The 22,656-nt window shown below is 36.9% G+C and overlaps 5 protein-coding genes across 5 annotated transcripts; 3 read left to right on the top strand and 2 right to left on the bottom strand.

Moving 5' to 3' along the window:
- Positions 1–192: 192 nt before the first annotated feature.
- Positions 193–7,197, top strand: LOC103962241 (elongation factor G-2, mitochondrial). The gene is made up of 20 exons (XM_048566845.1): positions 193–691; positions 1,441–1,662; positions 2,265–2,386; positions 2,481–2,631; positions 2,972–3,043; positions 3,442–3,537; positions 3,625–3,713; positions 3,798–3,864; positions 4,044–4,082; positions 4,173–4,233; positions 4,574–4,683; positions 4,782–4,856; positions 4,970–5,038; positions 5,142–5,263; positions 5,425–5,550; positions 5,716–5,836; positions 5,981–6,081; positions 6,194–6,254; positions 6,608–6,661; positions 6,763–7,197. The coding sequence occupies exons 1-20, from the start codon at positions 278–280 to the stop codon at positions 6,865–6,867; spliced, it is 2,277 nt and encodes a 758-aa protein (XP_048422802.1). The 5' UTR covers positions 193–277; the 3' UTR covers positions 6,868–7,197.
- A 1,192-nt stretch (positions 7,198–8,389) lies between these two features.
- Positions 8,390–9,066, top strand: LOC103962240 (kiwellin-1-like). The gene has a single exon (XM_009374921.3). It carries the CDS (start codon positions 8,390–8,392, stop codon positions 8,939–8,941), a length of 552 nt encoding a protein of 183 aa, XP_009373196.2. The 3' UTR covers positions 8,942–9,066.
- Positions 9,067–9,978: 912 nt separating this feature from the next.
- Positions 9,979–13,495, bottom strand: LOC103962239 (splicing factor 3B subunit 4). Its single transcript, XM_009374920.3, has 9 exons — positions 13,181–13,495; positions 12,989–13,037; positions 12,500–12,588; positions 12,323–12,379; positions 12,075–12,137; positions 11,913–11,978; positions 11,480–11,566; positions 10,978–11,071; positions 9,979–10,642 (listed from the first exon to the last, which is right to left on the bottom strand). Exons 1-9 carry the CDS (start codon positions 13,283–13,285, stop codon positions 10,155–10,157), a joined length of 1,098 nt encoding a protein of 365 aa, XP_009373195.1. The 5' UTR covers positions 13,286–13,495; the 3' UTR covers positions 9,979–10,154.
- Positions 13,496–14,358: 863 nt separating this feature from the next.
- LOC103962236 (3-hydroxyisobutyryl-CoA hydrolase-like protein 1, mitochondrial) lies at positions 14,359–19,500 on the bottom strand. Its single transcript, XM_009374917.3, has 14 exons — positions 19,276–19,500; positions 19,097–19,177; positions 18,913–18,981; positions 18,636–18,699; positions 18,356–18,435; positions 18,027–18,110; positions 16,796–16,880; positions 16,208–16,293; positions 15,993–16,114; positions 15,728–15,788; positions 15,151–15,249; positions 14,939–15,040; positions 14,818–14,859; positions 14,359–14,651 (listed from the first exon to the last, which is right to left on the bottom strand). The coding sequence occupies exons 1-14, from the start codon at positions 19,402–19,404 to the stop codon at positions 14,526–14,528; spliced, it is 1,230 nt and encodes a 409-aa protein (XP_009373192.2). The 5' UTR covers positions 19,405–19,500; the 3' UTR covers positions 14,359–14,525.
- Positions 19,501–19,531: 31 nt separating this feature from the next.
- LOC103962238 lies at positions 19,532–22,389 on the top strand. Its single transcript, XM_009374919.3, has 4 exons — positions 19,532–19,672; positions 20,224–20,343; positions 20,883–21,150; positions 21,852–22,389. The coding sequence occupies exons 2-4, from the start codon at positions 20,260–20,262 to the stop codon at positions 21,998–22,000; spliced, it is 501 nt and encodes a 166-aa protein (XP_009373194.2). The 5' UTR covers positions 19,532–19,672; positions 20,224–20,259; the 3' UTR covers positions 22,001–22,389.
- Positions 22,390–22,656: the final 267 nt, after the last annotated feature.

Below are 22,656 nucleotides of genomic sequence, written 5' to 3'. Positions count from 1 at the left end.
CATCGGTGCCAAAATTCGAACTCAGGACTTGTCGGTGGAATACAGGCATAAAATTTGTTCCCAATCAATGCCACCACTGGATCCCAAGTCCGAATATTCCGACCCGACCCGACATAACTTTTCTACTTTTGCCGCCCCCTTCCCCGAGCCCCTCTTTAGCATTTTCGCCCCCAAAACCTGGAGCAGCAACACACGCAGTGACAGAGAGGACCGCTAAAGGGTTCAGGGTTTTACCTCAAACCCCCCATAAACCCTAAAACCAGAGACCCCCACAACCATGACGCGCTTCCCTCCACCCTCCACGCCACGCCTCCTTTACACCCTCTACAGATCTAGAACGGCGACGTCTCCTCCTTCCCCGTCCCCATCGGCAGCGTCTTCCCTCCTCGTCGGCGCCTTCCACTTCCGCCAATTCTCCTCCGGCAACCTCGCGCGCGCCAAGGAGGACAAGGAGCCATGGTGGAAGGACTCCATGGACAAGCTTCGGAACATCGGAATCTCGGCCCACATCGACTCCGGCAAGACCACCCTCACTGAGAGAGTTCTGTTTTACACCGGGAAGATCCACGAGATTCACGAGGTTCGAGGCAGAGACGGCGTGGGTGCGAAAATGGATTCCATGGATTTGGAGAGGGAGAAGGGGATCACCATTCAGTCTGCTGCCACTTACTGTACTTGGAATGGCTATCAGGTGATTGCAATTGGGTTTTTCCTTTTCGTTGCCCTGAAAAGTAATGGAATTTGAATGAAATGGGACTTATTTTAATGATTGGCAATGGTTTTTAATAAGTTGGGTTGTTCAGTTTTTTGAATTTGTTGAAAATGGAGAGGTGATCGCTTTGATATGCTGCTTATTACTTGTATGCTGCCAGAATCAGTGTGGGTCGCAATTACCAAGTTCTTTTACCTGTTGATTTCATTTAATTATGAAGTCCTAAAATTATGAGTCGAAAGAAAGATAAATATATGTTCTGAATCAGTGCTAATTTTACTATACAAGAAGATTGAATTGCAATTCTGTTTGTTGCTTCTGTCTACTGTACTTTGAATGCGTAAGAGGCTTGAGTGAGTTTGATTTCATGGAAGACAGGCTGTGGAATTTGGACCTGGGTTTTAGATTTCGGTTAAGACCTGGGAATAACAAAAGGAGTAAAGAGAAAAATAAAATGTTACATTTGTTTGGCATTAGTTGGAACAACCGGTATTAAGTACTGTATGCTGCTAGAAAAGGAAATAAATTGTTGGAAATTATCAAGTAAGATTGAGATCATGATTTCGTTTCTTGCCTTCTCTTCAGTAAAACTATTTATTGTCCAAAAGTTAAGTGAGGTTAGGAGTCTTACTTTTCATTCCAGAATGAAATAATCTCTCTCTTTTTATTTTTTTTCATCATTTGCATGTTCTTATGTATCTTATGGAACCTGTATTTTGGTATTGCAGATTAACATAATTGACACCCCAGGTCACGTTGATTTCACCATCGAGGTTGAGAGAGCTCTGCGTGTCCTTGATGGTGCCATTCTTGTCCTTTGTAGTGTTGGTGGAGTGCAAAGTCAGTCAATTACTGTTGATCGGCAAATGAAAAGATATGAGGTTCCAAGAATTGCATTTATAAACAAACTTGACCGAATGGGAGCCGATCCCTGGAAAGTTCTGAACCAGGTACATTTTGAAATCAACTAATCATGGAAATATCACAAAATTTGGGGTTTATTAATCGTTTTTCAGCAAGCGAACATAGAGCATTCAGTACTGTTTCCTTTGTCATATTGAACATAAACCACTAATTAATGTCTCAGGATACTGGCCATCTTATTATGTCCTGAGCTTTTCAGTTATGTTGTACACCCGGCAGAAGGAATTGATTTTGATGGTTACGTGTTTTGATATCTCTATTTCTAGGGATGTAAAAGTCTTCAGTTGATATAATTGTTGTTTGTAAGATTTAGGTGATTAAATTAAGTAGGAATTATGAATAGTCTTTAGTTGGATTGATTGGCATCAGCTTCATTTTCAGTAGGTTGCCGAATGCATGGTTGTAAATTTGTGCAACAACCTGATACAGAGGCGTGGGTTTTCATTTTGTTTTAAACATTTCAAGTAGCAAGCTAAATGCCACAAGTTTCAGCTAAGAATCCGTAACAAGCTAGATTCCCTTGATGATTGAGTTATGAAATTTGATAGGATAGTTGTACATCATACATAAATTATTTTTATTTTTGGACCTTAAAACTGTTGTGGTAATGAAATTGATTCTCCTGCAGGCACGGGCTAAGCTCCGCCATCACAGTGCTGCCATGCAAGTTCCAATTGGGTTGGAAGAAGATTTTAAGGGTCTTATTGACCTTGTGCAGATGAAAGCTTACTATTTTCATGGTCCCAATGGGTCTGTTTTTAATGCTATTGTGTTTTCATTGTGCCTTTTGAATGTGTATTGCCGTTTCTAATTTTTTTTCCTATTGTCTTGTTGCATTTTTTAGTGAAAACATTGTTACTGAAGAAGTTCCTGCTGATATGGAGGAGTTCGTCACAGAAAAGAGGCGCGAGCTAATTGAAGTTGTATCTGAAGTTGATGACAAACTAGCTGAAGCATTCCTTGATGATGAGCCCATATCACCTACTGATCTTGAGGTACTTTGGATAAAATTCGAAAGAAAAATTGTGAAAAATGAAATGTGTTATGGAGTATTTTGTCTCGATTTATGTTGGTTTCGGTGATTTTTTATTTTTTACTGTGGTGATGGTTTGGCATATTTTTCAATGAAATTCTAAGTGGTGATATTTCTACTGTTTGTTTTTGTTCAATGGAAATTCATTGTGCATCTATATCTTTCTGTGTATCTATTTGAAAACTTCTTTTTGTTCAATGGAAATTCCTTGTTTGATGGAAATTCGTGGTGCATCTATATCTTTTTGTTCAATGGAAATTCGTTGTGCATCTATTTGAAAACTTCTTTTCTCTTTTGAGTAGGAAGCTGTGCGGAGGGCTACTGTAGCAAGGAAGTTTATCCCTGTGTTCATGGGTAGTGCATTTAAAAACAAGGTACTGTCTTTTGATCTTTAATTTTTATTTTAAATACCTATTCCTTTTGATTGATATGTGCATAAGTGGTTACATTATCTTGCCATTCCCCATAACTCAACTTCAAACTGCCTTTGGGTTAACGTCTTCAAATAATTTTGATTGCTGAAGATTACACTGCATTATATTTTATACAGTAGTGGCTCCTAGATTAAATAATATGTTGTTTCTGAACAGATAATTTGGTGATTGCCCAGTGGGTATAGATATCTAATCTGTCTGTATTTACTGTTTAGGGACTTTTTGCTCCTCTTATAAATAGTATTTATCCTTTTTCACCAGTTGCAAATGATTCTGTATATGCTACTTGCTTGTGCCTCTGAATAATTTCTTCATCTTCTGCCATTTATGGATTACAGGGTGTACAGCCACTTTTGAATGCTGTTCTTAATTATTTGCCTTGTCCGACTGAAGTCAGTAACTATGCTCTTGACCAGACTAATGATGAAGAGAAGGTATTAAGTTGATGGAAATTAATTCTGATATCTTTTTTCATTCTCCAAACCTGCCTGGGTAATAAAAGAACTTCCGCAATGATGTAGGTTACATTAGGTGGAACTCCGGATGGGCCTCTTGTAGCATTGGCTTTCAAATTGGAGGAAGGGCGTTTTGGTCAGTTAACATATCTAAGGTATCCCCCCAGATGTGCTGTAACGGTAGCATAGCTTTTCTTATTTTTGTATTTATGTATCTAACAATTATTTTGTTGGTGTAGAATCTATGAAGGTGTCATTCGGAAGGGTGATTTTATTTTTAACATTAATACCGGTAAAAGGATTAAGGTGAGTTCAAGGAATATTCTGTTGTGTCCCCATAGTTCTCATTTCAAATTAAGCCTTTGTGCCTTTGTGGATCTTAATTTGCAATATTTGTATTGTGCTACCATTTTTTTTTCATCTATCTTCTGGAATTGATTTTTCATATCAATTATGTCTTGCTGAGTTTGATTTTCACGAAACAGGTTCCTCGCTTGGTTCGTATGCATTCCAATGAGATGGAGGTTAGTTTTATGTTTAAAGTTATTGCAATTTAGACTTTAAATGGCCATTTCACTGATGTCATCATTTTTTGTGGTGCATTTCATCTGCAGGATATTCAAGAGGCACATGCTGGGCAAATCGTTGCTGTTTTTGGAGTGGACTGTGCATCAGGTTTGACTTCTTTTCAAGGGCAGGAATCACAGTTTTTCTCTTTTAAAATAGATAAAGGAAAGATATACATTTACTCGATTTACACTAGCTGCGTTTTCCTTGTATGAGATTAAGAGCAAGGAGTACAGTCTCATTTAATTTAATCAAAATGGAAGTTAAATAGAGTCATAAAAAACCTAAATTTTCTGAGTCAAAGTTAAGTCATAACTGTCTAATTGTGTGCATGAGAACTAATTTGGGCGAAGCCTTATGACCTGGATATTAACATTCTATTTGTCTTTATTTATTTATTTTTAATTAACATTAATCTCTTCTGAGACATATTTTCTTGTATCTTCAGGAGATACCTTTACTGATGGGTCGGTTAAATATACAATGACTTCTATGAGTGTCCCCGAGCCAGTGATGTCGTTAGCTGTTCAACCAGTTTCAAAAGATTCTGGAGGACAAGTGAGCAGATTTCTTTCGATATTGTGTGTTGATGAGTTGTTTTTGTGTATTATTATTCAGTGGTACTTACGTCAGTCTATTTCTTTCTTTTTTGCTAGTTCTCAAAGGCTTTGAATCGTTTTCAGAAAGAGGATCCAACATTTCGTGTTGGCTTGGATCCTGAGAGCGGACAGGTCTGATATTTGAATGTTTAATATGATCCTATTATACAATCTGGTCTACAAAGTATATTTTCTCCACTTCAAGAAACAGTTGTTGTGCCTAACCATTACTGTTCCTCGAGTAGACAATCATCTCTGGGATGGGAGAGCTGCATTTGGACATTTACGTTGAACGCATTCGGAGAGAATATAAGGTGCCTGGCCTGTTCTCATTTTGCAATATGTATTGTCAGATATATTGATGTTAGGCAGCTTAAAAGTTTACTTTGTATTCTTATTCTCATACCTGTTAAACAGGTTGATGCCACTGTTGGAAAACCTCGTGTTAACTTCAGAGAGACTGTTACTCAGCGGGCTGAGTTTGATTATTTACATAAGAAGCAATCTGGAGGACAAGGTCAATATGGGCGGGTATGTGGGTAAGTCCAATGATGCCTTTATATGCATGATAATTGGATCTGATTGTAGTTATGCAACACTTACATGAATTTTTACTTGTACTCAGGTTTGTAAATTGTAAATCTGATTTGGTGTTTTCTCACCTGTTTGTAATTTTACTTCTTCTATTGGTATGTTGCAGGTATATTGAACCACTCCCTGCTGACTCACAGACCAAGTTTGAATTTGAAAACATTATTGTGGGACAAGCTATACCATCAAATTTTATTCCAGCCATTGAGAAGGGTTTCAAAGAAGCAGCCAATTCGTGAGTCCCCCCTACCTGTTCTTAAGAGTTGATTATACAAAGAAAGATACTCCGATAGGTCTTCAGGAATGTTTACCCTGTAAAATTTACTAGATTGGTACAATGCCTTTGTCTAAATGTGTGTCCCTTGCTATTGGTTTGCTCATAATGCTATCCCTTGTGCAGGGGTTCATTAATTGGACATCCAGTTGAGCATGTTCGTATTGTATTAACCGATGGCGCTTCCCATGCCGTGGACTCCAGTGAACTTGCCTTTAAATTAGCTGCAATATATGCATTTAGAAAGGTCCTTGCCATATCCTTTCATTGGAGTGATTCTTTGAATAATTGATTTAGCCCATACTCTCTTTGCCTTTATGATATTTTACTGGCAACAAAACTTTCTCCACTCCGGTTATTATTTATATTGAGATCTGAAATATTTAAACAGTGCTATACGGCGGCAAGACCAGTGATATTAGAGCCTGTTATGCTGGTGGAATTGAAAGTACCGATAGAGTTTCAGGGTACTGTTGCTGGTGATCTTAACAAGTGAGTGTTTTCAACTACTTTCATGAAATACGCTATTTTTTCTTGGATAATCGAAATGTATGGGTTAATCACCAACTTATTAACTGAAGATATTGTCACTGTCATTCAATAGGAGAAAAGGTATCATTATTGGAAATGACCAGGAAGGAGATGACTCTGTTATTACTGCCCAAGTAAGTATTGCTTTCGGTCATGTAGTTTGCACAGTTTGATTTTAATGCCACTAAGAAAATTTGAGGAAAAGAAAACGTTGCAGTTGGAGTTAGTGTCCCCAAGCATCTTAACAATTTTATGGTCTGATTTTTGTCAAGACATTTGGCAGATGTGATATTTCTTGCTATTATCATTAGCATTTAAATTTTAATTTGGCATTCGTCTGTTTCGAAGAATTGCTTACGTAAATAAACATTATAAATGTTGTAAATTACCTCGTTAAATTTGATTCTAGCATTGTTTGCATTACCTTAAATTAATGGCTGTTTTTATGTGCGTGTCATTAAACAATATCACGTAATTGGCTCTTTAGGTACCTCTGAACAACATGTTTGGGTATTCGACTTCTCTTCGGTCAATGACTCAGGTAATGAAGAACATTCTCTTTCTAGTCCAAAAATTTTCATTTTCCCAAATTCCCACTCGAAAAAAATATCACGCAAGATTAAAAAATATTTGTGTGTGCAGGGAAAAGGCGAATTCACAATGGAGTACAAAGAGCACTCGCCGGTTTCTAATGATGTGCAGGCTCAACTAGTCAAGAACTACAAGGGCACCACTGCTGCTGAATAGCTTACGACGTGCAGATGGAATTGATAAACAACTACGTGAGCACCACTGCTGCTAAACAGCAAGTGTTTCGACCGATACGTTACTCCTGCCGGAGGCCGCCGTTTTTTATACAACGCTGTTTTTCGACCTTCAATTTTGTTAAATTTTTTAGGAAGAAAGAGTCAGGTAATTTCCATGATCCATAATTTTGAAAGACCAGAACAACCCTAAATTGCTTATAGGCTGATATTCTGCATCAACTGTGTATCATATAGTTTACACCTTTTCATTATTTTTGGTTGAATAATTTTACTATTTACCATTAAATATTAAAAGTTTGTCCTTCATAGATGTATGGAATATCCATTTCCTTTCTTCTTTTTCTCCATTTTTAATAAATTTTGTAATATGCTTCGACTCTATTTATCCATTGAAACAAGGCAAATTTCCCTAAAATTTGTCCAGTTATTGGTAAAATAAAGGGCAAAGGTCAGGTGGTGGACGCTGAAATTTGGGGGCTATATTCTGGACTGAAATTTGCAGTTGACAAGATTATTTCAAGATTATGTGTAGAGACGGATTCGGCTTTTAATTTAATCAATAATTTGATTGATACTAGTTTTCATCTCTTACTATTGAGACAACTTATGGTACCATAGTTGATGCGAGTTAGTGCATGTTTATCTGAAGAATAACATGATGGTAGTTGGTACTGTCAAAATTGGAGCTATAATATGAATATTAGGTAACATTATTTTGATAATCCTACTAATTGGATTGGAACTCGATTATTTGATATGATGGGAGTCCGTAGGACTCGAATTATTTGTAATAACTATTTGAGCTAGTTTTTGGAGTGATCCACCTCCTTATTTTACCAAAAAAATAAATAAAAATGAAATGGGAAATAAGTTCCACCCCATTTTTTTTTCATGCACACTTATGTTTATTTCTAGTCTTTTGATGGAATAATGTAAAGGAGAATTAAGTACTGAAGGAGAAAAGATGTGTGTAGAAATAATTCTCTTTGTAATTTCAAATTTCTAATAGAGCTCCTTCTGATATTAACCGCAAGCTTGCCCATTTTGAATAAGTAAACCGAAGAGTGTTTTAATGTCTAAAGTGAAACTGATTGAGAGATAACTGCATTCTTTGTTTTGCGTTAATTCTTCTCTCCTTGATATCACTCGAAAGACCAAAATCCAGCAAAATCCGAATGGGAATTCTGATAAACAATTTTAAACTTGCAACGGAATACTAATTTGGATTCCATCTATTTGAAGAAGAGTGATTGTGGTGGTTATAAAAAAGTAATCAACTTGGCAAAAGAAACCGCTGCTACGTCGTTTTGCAAGAAAAAGAGGGTGCCGAATGACCGCCGTTACGTCTCGTTGTTAGACTGTATAAAAATACAATACCAACAAAATACAGGCCAAATCGACGTCAATTTGGTAATTATGAAATTGCTATATATATATATATATATATATATATATATATATATCACACCAGTATAACAAAGAGAAGAGAAACATAGAGAAAAATGAAGAGCTCAACAATTTTCTCAATCAGTCTCCTTTTAACAATTTGCCTGGCCACTGAAGCTCAGCAGTGTCGTCCGAGCGGCCGAATTCGAGGCAAGAAGGCCCCTTCTGGACAATGCAACACGGAAAATGACTCTGACTGCTGTGTCAAAGGAAAAATGTACACAACCTACACCTGTTCGCCGCCCTTGTCCGGACACACCAAGGCCTATCTCACTCTCAACAGCTTTGAGGCAGGCGGCGATGGAGGCGGTCCATCGGAATGCGACAACAAATACCACAATGACAACACGCCCGTTGTGGCGCTGTCTACTGGATGGTACAACGGCGGAGGAAGGTGCCATAACAACATCACGATTAGTGCGAATGGACGGAGTGTGGTGGCGATGGTGGTGGATGAGTGTGACTCTACTATGGGATGTGATGCAGTGCATGACTACCAACCTCCATGCCCTAACAACATTGTTGATGCCTCAAAGGCGGTCTGGGAAGCCTTGGGTGTGCGTAAGGAGGACTGGGGTGGCCTCGACATCACATGGTCTGATGCTTAGCTACATGTTCATATTCTTGCTCTCGCTTTTATTGCTTTTATGTGTGTATGTACGTGGATTGTGTTTTGTAATATGTTGCTTATATGATGTGAACATAGTTTTCTTATGTGATACATAAAACATCCCGTTTTGTTTTTCGATTTGGTTTTGATACAATGATATATTTACACTAAGAGGCAGGTAGATGGAATAAATTGATATCGAACTTGCTATTCATGATATTTTAATTTAAGACCTCTTACTTTCAAGTGAAAAGAAATATCATTGGACTGTAGTGCTAAGTGGGTCGTTTAGTTTTAATTGGGAAAATGGGTGACAAGTTTTCAATTGAAATACATTAAGAAATGATGACAGGGTGTATTCAATTAAGAATTTTAAAAGTTTTAATGGATTTATAAATCCATTGAGTTTTAAGAGAGTTTAATTAATTTGTAGATATTCCATGAAAATTTTTAAGAGAGTTCAATTAAGAAATGATGATGGGGTGTATTCGAAATAATATCTCTTGCTTTCAATTTAAGAGAAATATCATTGGACTGTGGTGCTAAGTGGGTCGTTTAGTTTTAATTAGGAGAATGGGTGACAAGTCTTCGATTGAAATACAGTAAGAAATGATGACTGGGTGTATTTTTCAATTAAGAATTTAAGAGATTTTAATGGATTTAAGGGAGTTTAATTGATTTGTACAGATTCCCTGAAAATTTTTGATTCAATTCTTTCGAAATCTTAGGAAGAGAGGTGAGATTTGTGAATGGTTAAATTCCACTACGAAATCTCTCAAATTTTCTTAAATTCCTCAATTGTTTAAGATTCTTTAAAATAAATTCTAATTAAATACACTTAAAATGTTATAAACTTCTTTGAAATCCTAATATTAAAATCCTGATTAAATACACGTTGAATTTTAAAGAATCACTTAAAATTCTAATTGAATACCCTAAATTCTTTACAAGAATTAAAAACCCTCAAATTCTCAATTAAATACATCCACAGGCTTCACATGTCAACTTTTAACTGTAAGATTTTATCACCGAGTATTGTCACGTAGGTCAACTGAACGATTACCTCTTGAATAAGAAGAAACAAAGGGAAGCATATTCTCAAATCACTCTTACAAAATGAAGTAGCTGACTCTAACAATCAGTAATCACCTCAACATTCTTGTCCTAAAATTTCCGAAGTACAGATTCTACAACCAAATTGTTCGGGTAAGTCAATTCATAGGGGGCGGTGGCAGAGGGTTATTGAGAGGCGGAGGTGGGGGCATTGACCCGTGTTGCATGTTGGGTGGCCTCATTTGAGGGGGAGGGGGCGGTCGCCACATAGGTTGTTGGTTTCCCATAGCCATAGGTGGCGGAAGTGACCTTGGAGGAGCCGGAGCGGACTGTGGAGGAGGTGGCGGCATGTTTGGCGGTGGTCTGAATTGCTGCATTTGAGGTGGAGGCATTTGACCTGGTTGCTGTGGCTGACCTTGCCAGGTTGGTTGTACAGCCATCTGCATCGGTGGGAAAGCCATGCCTTGCGGGGGTGGTGGGCGAAGAGGAGGAATACCAAGACCACCATTTGCGAAAGGTCGTGGAGGCACAGGAGCACCCATGGTACCATTGGACTGAGGACCATTGGCAAGTGTTGGAGGACCACTAGCAAACAGCGTATGAGGCCGGCTTTTTGAAGTAGGATTGCTTGCAGCCAAAACTCTCTCTGCAAAGTAATAGCGGTAATTTAGTACTGTCCAGCAATAATGAAGTTTACCTATTAAAATCTATAATTTTTGTCTTCCCTAAAGGCTAACCCAACTACAAACAGTCTTCGTTTCGTTGTTCTTCCCTTTGTTTGATTTTAAATTAAGTGAACCCTGAGTAAAAACTTAACGCATTGCATTTTTCACATCATGGTAAAAACAAGTTGTACGCGTCTCACTATTATTCATTTAACTACCATGGTCTAACACCTCGTGTTATTAAAGTAGAAGCTTTCATGTAACCGAGACAAATTACAAACACTAAAGCAGCGGCTAAGTAAACAAGAGGCCTCACCTGCTGGAGTACCATGACGCTCTCCTCTAGTATCCTTCTTATAGGCATATGACACTGTTATTTGACGATTGCACAGATACTGGCCATTCATTGCCTACAAAAAAAAACAAAATTAAAAAAAAAAACAAAAAGAAATAAGAAACCAAATTCAACACGTGACAAAGACCATTTCAACAAAGCATTGCCACAACAAAGAAAGACCATTAGATACATGTATAATGCAACCAAAATAACATCCTTCAGACTTGAGACTACAAAATCAAAGAAAACATTTCCGCAAGCCTTTATATTTCCGTAAGGATAACAGCACAGAACCCTGAACAGTCCTCAGCAGATATTAAGCTATTACTTACAAGTAGAGCCCAACCTTAGATGCTTCAAATATTATCAAATTTTATGAGGAGTTGGTAACAAGAGACAAGCACTTGCTTATCCAAATATTATTGGTTTCCAGCTTGCTTACAAAAAATAAACAAAATAGAGAACAGTAAAAGAAACATACCTCAATAGCTGCATCAGATGCCTCAAAAGAATCATAACTAATGAAGCCAAATCCACGGGAATTTCCAGTATCAGGGTCTCTCATTATCTAGAAAAGAAAATTACCAACATTACAGTCCACATAAGAATCACAGTTAACACAGAAAATGAATACCTGATAATGACTATTATTGCATGAATACACCCTCCGAATATTGCATGAATATACCCTCCAAATACAGTCACAAACATAATACTATATAACTTCACAATAACAGCCAAGGATTTCATAAAACCAAAAATTGTGTTTATGCAAAGCATTTTCTTTAATATAAAAGGAACAATGAAACAAGAAAAACTTATAAACATGATAAAAATACTTTCCAAGAAGTTATTTTATGAAAATTTTTTGAACATAAAATGTTAGCCAATGAAAAGACATGCTGATACGGTACCTTTGGATTTGTAACTATGACTCCAAATGCACTGAATGTATCATAGAGAAGCTTCTCATCCACATCCTACAAGAAATATTGGGTAAGAATGCAAAACATTAGAACAGATGTCATAGAGTATCTATTCACAATACAGATTTTGAGAATGACTAAACAACTTACAGGATCGAGATTTCCAACGAAAAGGTTTGCCCCTACATCCAAGCTCTTTTTGTCTTGGGATGCCTGAAACCAAGAAAACACAATCCATCAAAATTCCAATAAATACATGATCAGCGGCATACAGTGACTGAACGGTCAACAGAATGATTTTTCCCCTGTTAAATGAGATCTCGTAATACTAGCTTCTGTAGGGCACAAAACACACCAAATGCAGAAATGTGATAACTAGAAAAAAGATAGTTCAATACCTTATTTACACGTATTGGTTTGCCGTAAAGTTTGATCATATTAAGCACCTTGATTGCCTGCATAGCAATAAAATTTCATCAAATCAATAACCAGAATTAGAGAAGTTCAACACAAAAAGAGGAGCTAAAGAGTAACTTAAGAACAGGAGCACATCGTGGCTCATTGCCAACACTTACGTAATCAGCGTCCTCTTCACTACGGAATTCAACAAATCCATATCCTTGATGAAGGTTTGTCACTCTATCCTTGGGAACATACACATTCACTGAAAGATGAAGAAGCACAAACATTAACACAATATCAATCGGATCGAGTTCATATTTTTCTTTTCATTAGCAAGTTTCAACACACATACAAGCCTACAAATACCACAAAAGGAAATTTGATTTAAGTCAATATATAATTTCATGTTTCGGCATAGGTCAATAGTCATTTTATTTTCTAACATAGGTCAATTGAAACAATTATCTTCTTCAATTAAGGTCAATAACAACAACTTTCCACTCACTAAGGTAAATACCGATTGCTAAACTTTCTTATGTCTACTTAAAAGCGCAAATTGTTGTTGGACTCAATCCTAATATCGAATATATTTTGTGACCTTAAAAAAATTACCCCATAATAACCATCTAAATCTACAAAAGCAGGATTTGATAGATGCATACCAACAGGGCCAGCTTGAACAAACAACTCCCACAGCAATTCTTCGGAAACCTGAAATCAATCAAAAGAAATTAGAAGAAATCAAACAAAAGTAAAACCCTAGCTGCTCAAATTCCTCAATTTTGCCACGAACACTAGGAAAATGGAAAAGCCCAAGTCAGAAAAATGCAAGTAGAAGGAAAGGGAAGGAGAACCTGAGGGTCCAGATTGCCGACGTAGGCAGTGGCGTCTTGGTTTCTCTCGGCAGAATGTTGGCCCAGCAAGTTGGCTCCTACTCCCGGAGCTATTCGAGTCGTCATTCTCTGCAGAGTAGAATTAGAATACTGCCCCGAATGTTTGGGAAGGCGAAAGAGGAATTGGGGGGCCTGATGTATGGAAGCGCTGCCGGAGAGTGGATATGGCGGAGTTGCAGCTGCCGGAGGGAGGAGGAAGACGATGAGAATTGGTTTAGGGTTTTGGGGTTTATTTCTCGTACCCTCTAAATATTGGTCTTGCACCCAAAGACAAACCTTCTCGTAAGTTATACGCCTTACATTACAACAACGAAGAAGAAAAAAAAAAAATCTATAAATAAAAATAGGGAGTTTTAACGAAAACCGTACTTTTTTAACGAAAAATTACATTTTTACATTAAAAAGTCAATCACAAACCTTTTATTTTGTCTTTATTATTAAAACTCAAAGTTTTCAAACCCTTTTTATTAGTTTTCCTATAAAAATATTCATTTAGATTTTTTTTTTCTTTCAAACTATAGAAATTTCGATTAAATTCGAATCGAAACGTTTACATCAGATGCCAAAGTGTTGAACAATCACTTCAGTTCAAATCATTCCAACTATGAAAGCCACCTTCCTTAAACACAAAAGATGTCACTAAATGCGCTACCCTATTACAAACACCGGGAGCAAAACAAAATTGTACTCACGACTTCATATTTGAATTTTAACATTTGTCTATGCAACGACATATTTATATTAATATAAATTTAATTTGAATAAATACTAAGTTAGATTGAGTTTTCAAGTATAAATACCTGGTTTACGAGAAACTTATAATTGAACGATTTACAGCTTTTCATAACTAAATTGACAAAGAATTTGATGAAACAGATCTAACACAAAATAAAGAAAATTGAAGTTTAAGGACAGTTCTTCAAAATATAAAACAGAAACTTAATTTTTAATCGGTAATAATTCAAAAACTAAATCAACAACTTATTTTTTATTTTCTGAAGCGTATTCGAGATAAAATTTGTATAACTCAGCTAAGCACTAAACAATGCATAGTGAGAGCCTTTTATTTAAAGTCTGGTTGATTAGAGCTTGTTTGTGGTGGGAAAAAGTCGAAAGCATTTGAGAACACCCAAAAGAACTAAGAAGAAAAATCCCAATGTCATAATCTCAATACAAATTTATTATTTATTAACAAGGGGCTGGTACAATTTCAAGAAGTAGCTAACATGAAAGAATACTAATTCACCCAAATGCTTTGAATCCACCCAGCTTCAATAACATAAAACTAGAGACTTGGGAGGAGGATCTAGGACTGGGTGAACGCTTCTCGCAACTCCGTCGGTAGCTCGAGGTCGGGCTCGAACTCGCTAAGAGGGGAGAAATATTGATCCACCATGTCTTTGGATACATGTTCAACACTTGGAGGATCCCACTGCATATTTCAGAAACACGATCCTGTTACGATTCATATGAATCGACAATATGAAATAAAGATAAAAGAGTTGGGGTTACAGTATGGCCACTCAATATCTTGGTTATCAAAAAGCTGAAAATATTGTTTACCCCACTTTCGTTAGACGGTAAAAGAATAAATATACCTTTGGTGCAAAGTCCTTATCCACTACTCGTGCCCGAACCCCCTAATGACCACAACAACTCAGATATAGTTACCAATCATTACTGTATATTATATCAGAAAAAAACGGAAGGAATTTATACCTCGCAAAAGTCATTGGAAATCTGCTTAGTGATACCCTGTAGGGACATTCTGTACTCACGAACCAAGCACTGATCGAGGGTCTGAAATCTACCTTCTCTTATCTGCGCCAATTAATAACGAAGCGACAGGTCTCATATATGTATACATAATGCAACAGGTTTAAACAAACGTCAACTCAAACATGTTTCCAAGGAGAGAGGGAGAGACTCACAGATCTCAAGGAAACCTTTAAGCTCAATGGTGAGACTTCTTTAAGTCTCTTTAGAGTAGAAATGCACCATGCATCCTTTGTTCTACCTGCCTCACATTCCTGCGTATTAGTTTTTTAATCCACACAATTAGATGCCGTCCAAGAACGTATTCATTGATAGTGATTATTAAAAGCACCCGTCAGTGTTGGAACTTACAATCTTCCAAAAGAACTTGAGCCAACCATAATATGGAACGCGAAAGAAAACCTAAAGAATCTACAGACACGGTCCTACAAATGAATCCCTTAACTCTTTTAAGTAGTGTTCAATTCTAGCAGAACCATATCAGCAATTTGGTTTTCGCAGACACTGGAAATGCTTTAATGTAAACAAAACAAAAAGAAATTTTAAAACGAGAGCACCATCTCAAGGCAATGCGGTAACCATTTTTTAAGGTGGAAACAAAACATTTTGAACGACAATAAACCCAAATATTTTAATTGATCAGAGCACTGAAAACTCATTTATCATTAAAATATTATATTGGTTTAACAGTTCTGAACTAAAGAGAAGTTAATAAAATCGATACGTGCTTACCACAGCATCGATAATTTCTTCAACTGTGTCGTGGCTGAAACATTTATCGAGTAACTCAATCCTAAAAACAAGACAATGAAGAGTTAAAGCCATTATATTGATTAAAGGAGTACATAATGACAGTTCGAAATGTTTTTAACCTAAACTTTAAAGTTTATGCATTTAAATTTGTTTGAAATGAGATTCCAGGGACGAGTTTACACATTCTAGAATTTCCTTAGAACTTAAATTTCTATCTGAGTCCTTTCATACAATTATAACAAACCTTTGAAGCACACTTGTCTCATCAGGATAAACAACTTCACCATACTTGTCTAAAGAAGCTTCAACGACAGAGGGATCATCAGTGACAATTTTCCCAAGTTCTTCTTCAATTAATGGAAGCCTCTAGGATAAAAGGAAACAAAACACAAAGGTTATATAACAAAGCTAGACCAATCTAAAACTTCAAAAAATGTGGAAAAGGTTCCTGGAATTAACTGAACTATGCAAATAATGTGTTGCAAGTCCAGAAGCCATCATCTCCGACCCATTGAGCCTGTCTCCAGTAAGAGCCAAGAACTCCCCTACAAACAGCAAACGACATAAGCATGCTAAATTTGGAAAAGTAATGAGGGAACACAATCTCCTGCGTACAAATTTATAACTTACACAATTTGTCAAAAATGACCGAAATAGCAACATTTAGAACCTTGAAGTACATTACAAATGCAGAAGCAAATGATATCAATTTTAACAGCTGCTCGACATCATTCCTTGCCTAAATAACTCAGATGCTTCCTCAACCTCATACGAAGAAAGAAGACAATTGAGTCATTTTTTTTCTTCTGAGGATGATATCAAATCCTTTTGGGAATCTCTCAAGAACTTGTCTGTATGTAACATAATTATTTTTGGACTTGCACATAATAAACTCACGAATTCCCATGAATTATTTTTATTAAAATATGTATTCTCTGTCAGTCAGAAAGAAATCTGCAGACTTATCTTGACTGTTTCCCCCCTTTTACTACGAATTGAATAATCTATGAACAAGTTAAACATGCATGAATAACCACAAAAGCATACCTAAGTGACCTGGTAGATGTGAGAGATAAAAAGATGCCCCCGCATCTGTATGGAAACCAATTAGAGTTTCAGGAGTAGCAAAAACCTGCAAATCGCAAGTGTACAATAGTAAAGCTTCTACCAGCAGACAAATGTAAAGAAAACTCAATTTTTTTTTCTTTTGATAAAAGACACAGAGGTAATATCAAATGCTTATCTGACTCATCTCCTTACGGTGAATGTAAAATGAAGATCTTACTACTTCAGTTTAAAAATTATTATATTGAGCAAGGAAAAACCTTCTGAATCATGCAAATAAAAGAAGCAACCTACAAAATTGCTGTATCATTCATCACGTGTCTGCAGCATGAATTGCAAGCAAATATGAGCAGTACAGTGACTGGTGAGGGTTCCTTGTTTCCCAAATGGATTTCAAATAAGCATAGCAATAAGGTTTGAATTGACTCCACCTAACTTATTCGCAGAAATATGGACATATATGAGATTTTTTTTTTGTTTTTTTTGGATTCCACATGCCTTGTACTGATTCTACTGAACATAATATTTCCACAGGTTGAGTTAGTCTCATCTCACAGATAGGGGGGGGAGAGGAGATGAGTTACAGAGTTAGGAACACAAGTCACTTGTTTGGTACATGATTTTACTTTTATACTAATAAAGGTGAACTCGTTTCAAGCGGCCAAACAAGTTTCACACACAAATTTGACATATAGGCAGATTATAGAGAAAGGGTAGCTTTATATATCAAATCAGGTGCTAAAAAAACCCTTATAGCATAAGCCCTGACCAGGCTGTGAAAAACAGTTATCTATTTGGTAAAGACAATAATCAATACTGCACTGAAACACCTATTCATAGCTTGTAAGGAGTATTCTTAAACAGGGCAAGGGATGACACAAGACATATACACTGGGTTGCATACACCTCTTTAAGGCTAAGCTAAGAATGCTATATGCTCATAATCATCTTCGATTCCCTTGTTATTGATGTATATTCAGATTAGATTCAACATATCAATTTTATTGAAGACTTCCTAGAGGGACTTGAAGTTTTTGGTGTGTTACATTATCCCCAAAACACCTCAACCAATTTTCAGTTCTTAAGAAGCTTCAGCAAAGTAATTGATGGTTTCCTCAATCAAAAAGAACAGCGGGATATGAACCAATTGTCAAGCCAGCAAATTTGTGAAAAAGAAACAAAGAATAATGTCTACAAGTATCCCTGTCCGTACAGTTTTGTCAGTTGCAATGCGGAATGTCCCAGGGATTGAGACTCCAGCACCACCACCCATGGTAATGCCATTCAAGATAGCCACCTGCATGGACATCAATCATGAACTAATAAATAAACAGAAATTAACCTCAAGTTGCTATTGACCATAAGAGAGCATTCAATATTACCTGAGTATCACAAATTGATAACATTCAAAATTCCATATCTCGAGGAATAATTACTGAGGCAAGATGAATCTCACAAGATTTTCTTATTAAGAAGGATACACGATGAAGAACCTAAAATGCACGTTCACCCAATAGAAATTCAAGTATGATTAGTACTCACATGTGGTTTCAAACACGTACCAAGCAGGTATATAAAAGTATAGCACGCCCTAAAAAAATCTTTACAATCGTCTATTTTCCCTGCACAATCAGGACCGTTATAAATACAATTGTCTGACATTAAGCAGAAAAAGAACTAAAACCGGGTACAAAAAGCTGAAGTTATCAAATTTGACATAAAATATAGACATGTAAGCTATACGAGTTTGTTCACAAACTTATCGATGGGGCGAATTTAGTTATCTGGGTCTTGATGGCAAAATCAGATTGGAAGCGCTAACCTTTGTTTATCATATGATAAAGAGAAACTATATCTCCACCGGCACAAAATGCCTTGCCACTGCCCTTCAAAAATTCAAAACAATTTGTAAGCTGCCACTTGAGTAATCACGAGTTCACAACTAAGCAAATATCCTTTGAGAAAAATTAGTAACTTATGTTTCATTTTATTCGAGCGCCATTCTAATCTAATCTAATCTAATCTAATCTAAACTATGGAGAGCGACATTCGAGAACCCAAATAAGTGGCTACATAATAAAAAAATATAAAGCAATCACCTTCATAACAATAAAGCCAATATCAGGATCATCTTCCCAGCTTTTGTACAATTTCTGCAATCTCGTCCCCTGTACAATTCAATCACCGATTTCTCAGCAATGGTTCCCACCCAAAACCCCAAACGAAATCAAGGGTCTCCAAAAACCCAACAAAAAGGATCAAATTTACGAAACAAAACCCCACCATTGCAGTCGTGAAAGCATTGAGCACCGCCGGTCTGTTGAGAATTGCCGTTCGGGACCACGCTTTTCCTTCGACCAACACCTGAGAAACGCTCACAGAGATACTGGTTTCACGTCTCCGAGCTTGAATTTGAAGGAGTGGAGAAATGGGTAATGGAGGAGAAGAAGAAAGAGACTCACTTGGTGATCGAGATTATCAGCTGGGGTGAGAGCGGCGTCCGGGAGAGAGCATACGCCTCTGCAATGGCGGACGAAACGACGGAGGTGGACGCCGTTTCCGGCCGATAAAGCTGCCTTAAACCTCTGCATCGTTTTTCTTCCCAAATCCTACTCCTCCAACGCACCGCCGAGTAAAGCCCCGTGTATAGGATACTGCCAACGTTTGACAGGGGAAACGGATGGGGGGTATTTCGGGTAAATTACCGAAATTACCCTTGTGAATATTTGCAATTTCCATCGCGTATCCTCAATTACAAATGAATCGCATCGTTTTCCAATTTTATGTTGTTCCTCCCTTTTTAACTTCTAGGGTTTAACACCGCTTCTCATCGTCCGATAGTCTGCATTCTTTGATCAGGTATTTCTCTGATTTGTTTTTTTGGGTATTCAATACATTTGCTAATTTTGCTTCTGATTTTTGGATTTACATTATTATTTGTGCATTATTAATTCGGATTTTTGAGGTTAAGAGTGTGGATAGTTGATTGTTTTGTGTTATTCGTATGATTATTTGTGTTGAATATTAGGCTAAACAGGTGTGGTTGGCTTGATATTTACACTGTATTTGAATTCAAGTGTATTAGAAAGGGCTAGATATTTTGTTTTTGAATATCATATGGCCAGTTTTCAGTCAGATAGTAATGTTTTTCTGTCTAAGCAACAAAATTTTGATGGGAGATGTCTAAATTGCTTGGGAAGTTGATGAGATTCTTATGTTTCTTTCTCCTTCACTCGTTTTTAGATTTTCTTTGTATATTATCACATTTGCTCGTCTTTGTGTTTGTTCTTGGGATGACCGGGTTTTAAAGCGGAGGGCATGTTTCTGTTTAGACTACTCTTCTGGTTTCTATTCCGTGACAGAGTTTTCATTTCGAGACTAAGAATAGCATATAATGGCCTATGTTTCAGAATACAATCAGGTGGATACTTATTGAGGAGAAAAGAATGGATGAGACCATGAAGCAGTTCCAGAAAAGCTTAATTGAGCTCGAGACTGAAGCTGAGCATCTCCTTCTAGCTCGAAACCAGGTAAGTTTATACCTCTACCTCGTTCTTTGCAGACTTGTATGTTTTACCGTTAACGAAGATAATTTTTTGAGATGTAGCTGTGAAGTTGGAAAGTTTGAACTCAAGCATGACAGTATATTTCATAAGTTTCAATAACTAATGATTTGATTAAAGGATTGGAAAGTTTCGATAACAAATGATTTGATTAAATGATTGGAACCTTAAGGTTATTATTTTAGATATTGCAGGCTGTATGAAACTGTTAACACAAAATTAATCTATTAAATTTAGCTACTTGTTGACATTAAAAAGAAATATCTAGTTACCTGGCTTAATTTTTTGAAATTCCCTTGGTTCCTTGGTCTCTTTCTTACTGATATATTGTATTGGGTTTTGTTAAACCATCATTCCCTGTAGTGTATTTTTTTTTTGGTCAACAATCCCAGTGCAGTTGAGTTGCTTTACTATGTGAAATAATTCAGTTTTATTATAGTTAATGTATTCTATTGTGTCTTGTTAGTAACACAGTGGAGGATTGTGTTTGTTATATGAAAACGCAGATGGTTGAAAATGACAGGGTGAGGAATGGGAACAGAGAAGCACTTACATCTATGAGGAAGATAGCTCGGACAACCAAAACTAGCGTTCCATCTCCTTTCGAGTCAATAATGAAGGAGATTGGGGGGCCTCAATCAAAACCTCTGGTGAAGGAGGTATGCCCTACCTGTGGCAACCATGACTCAAATGACCATACTTGGATGATGTTCCCGGGAACTGATGTCTTTGCAAGGATTCCATTTCATGCTGCCCATACCATCTTGGAGACAGGTTTTCTATCAAGCCGCCTTTTTATTTTTCTTTTTATGCAACTATTTGGGACATATACCAACTCCATCAGTAAGAAGTACAACTCTTTCACATATCAATATGTTCATGTGACCATATCCTGATGGATTAATGAATAATCTTGAATGTCCACTGTAGTAGCGCTTGTGAGCAAAAAGGGTTACATAAACTATTTAGGATCATTTAACAAATTGGTTGAGCTATTTATGAATTCTTAAACTCTTGAAGCTCTAGTGTTTTGTTTAAAAGGCCTATAGATGTTCATGAAGGTGCCATCTTCTGAATGCAACTTCCATTAAGCTTACAAAAGGAAGCTATGCTTCAGATTACATTGGCAAATTTGAAATAAGATCAGAGGGATTTGTCCAGCAAACTTTTAATTTGTCAGACTTCATAGTGTTCTTGCTTGTCAATCATAATTTCTCAAACTTAACCATTGACGCTTCTTAGAGGAATTCGTTAAGTTTTTTAGATATTTATTGCTGCGTTGCTGTCCAGTCTCTTATTACCGCCAAAGTTGGGAGCATGGCTCATGAACTCTCAGAATTCATGAGTTTTCATCTGTGCTTTCTTTTTCTATGTTTTATAGATATATTATTTTATAAGTTGAATGCTTTGTAGCTTCCTTATGTATTTTTCAGAAAGAAGATTCTGAACTTTTTGCTGTTGCCTTTGGGATGCAGAACAAGAACAACTTGATTTAGACTCTAGAAGGTTGCAAGGCATTGTGAAGGAGAAATCCCTTGTGATTTCGGGCAAAGGTGCCCTTGCTGATAAGATCTGTCCGGGTGTGCTGAAGTCCCTGGTAACGCTGACAGACAAACCAAAGTGAGTTGTGCTTGATGCGTTAATATTCAATTCTGTTATAACCCCACATCCACGCCCAACTAAGGAGAAAAGGAATGAATGTTAATCACTCTGGCTACCATCACAGACAGAGCTCCATGTAGACTCGTGTTCATAATTTTTCCTTCGTAGCTCTGGTGCTGTTAACATCAGAATTTTCGCCAAAACGGGGATTGATTGGAATCGAAAGGCTAGCAATTGTCACATACTTGCAGGATAGGAAAAGTGTGATGTATCATATTGAAGGGATTCAGAATTGTTGTTAAACGCTATATTTTTGTGCGCGATTCCATGAGTCCCCAGAATTTATGTTGTTATTTCTTTCGAAGTGCTCATTTTCCTACTTGAATTCAATGAGTAAGACAGGTTCTCAAAGTACTTGAATTCATATGCATGTTCGTCAGGATGCCCCCACATCGGTGCTTCGTGCTGTATTTTTCGTGCTATATCTTTGTTCTTGGGGGACCATTTTGTTTTAGGTGCGTGGAAGTTTCGTGTGCCCAGCTAGTAGAATTGAACACAAATGAGCTTGTCTTGTATATTATTGGCTGTCACGGCCAAGCTTTCACATTGCCACAAGCGTCCCCGTGTTGAAGGTTTCACATTGTATGGATTGTTTTTATAAGAAATTTCCTTATTTAG

Source organism: the organism of the source record quoted next, unplaced genomic scaffold (genome assembly GCF_019419815.1).
Source record: "Pyrus x bretschneideri cultivar Hongxiangsu unplaced genomic scaffold, Pyrus_bretschneideri_v1 Contig43, whole genome shotgun sequence".
Lineage (NCBI taxonomy): Eukaryota > Viridiplantae > Streptophyta > Magnoliopsida > Rosales > Rosaceae > Pyrus > Pyrus x bretschneideri.
This window is presented reverse-complemented; position numbering and strand designations above follow the sequence as displayed.

Excerpts from the sequence above, each read along its gene's own strand:
- LOC103962240 (XM_009374921.3), top strand. The coding sequence starts at position 8,390 with ATGAAGAGCTCAACAATTTTCTCAATCAGTCTCCTTTTAACAATTTGC.
- LOC103962239 (XM_009374920.3), bottom strand. The coding sequence starts at position 13,285 with ATGACGACTCGAATAGCTCCGGGAGTAGGAGCCAACTTGCTGGGCCAA. Across the intron at positions 11,979-12,074 it reads TCGTTGGAAATCTCGATCCT|GATGTGGATGAGAAGCTTCT; the intron begins GTAAGTTGTTTA and ends TATTTCTTGTAG. Across the intron at positions 11,072-11,479 it reads CATCTGATGCAGCTATTGAG|GCAATGAATGGCCAGTATCT; the intron begins GTATGTTTCTTT and ends TTTTTTTTGTAG.
- LOC103962238 (XM_009374919.3), top strand. The coding sequence starts at position 20,260 with ATGGATGAGACCATGAAGCAGTTCCAGAAAAGCTTAATTGAGCTCGAG. Across the intron at positions 20,344-20,882 it reads TCCTTCTAGCTCGAAACCAG|ATGGTTGAAAATGACAGGGT; the intron begins GTAAGTTTATAC and ends ATGAAAACGCAG. Across the intron at positions 21,151-21,851 it reads CCATACCATCTTGGAGACAG|AACAAGAACAACTTGATTTA; the intron begins GTTTTCTATCAA and ends TTTGGGATGCAG.
- LOC103962241 (XM_048566845.1), top strand. The coding sequence starts at position 278 with ATGACGCGCTTCCCTCCACCCTCCACGCCACGCCTCCTTTACACCCTC. Across the intron at positions 4,234-4,573 it reads TGGAGTGGACTGTGCATCAG|GAGATACCTTTACTGATGGG; the intron begins GTTTGACTTCTT and ends TTGTATCTTCAG. Across the intron at positions 4,857-4,969 it reads TGGATCCTGAGAGCGGACAG|ACAATCATCTCTGGGATGGG; the intron begins GTCTGATATTTG and ends TTCCTCGAGTAG.
- LOC103962236 (XM_009374917.3), bottom strand. The coding sequence starts at position 19,404 with ATGCAGAGGTTTAAGGCAGCTTTATCGGCCGGAAACGGCGTCCACCTC. Across the intron at positions 19,178-19,275 it reads CTGATAATCTCGATCACCAA|GTGTTGGTCGAAGGAAAAGC; the intron begins GTGAGTCTCTTT and ends AGCGTTTCTCAG. Across the intron at positions 15,250-15,727 it reads AAGAAATTATCGATGCTGTG|GAATGTGAGGCAGGTAGAAC; the intron begins GTAAGCACGTAT and ends ACTAATACGCAG.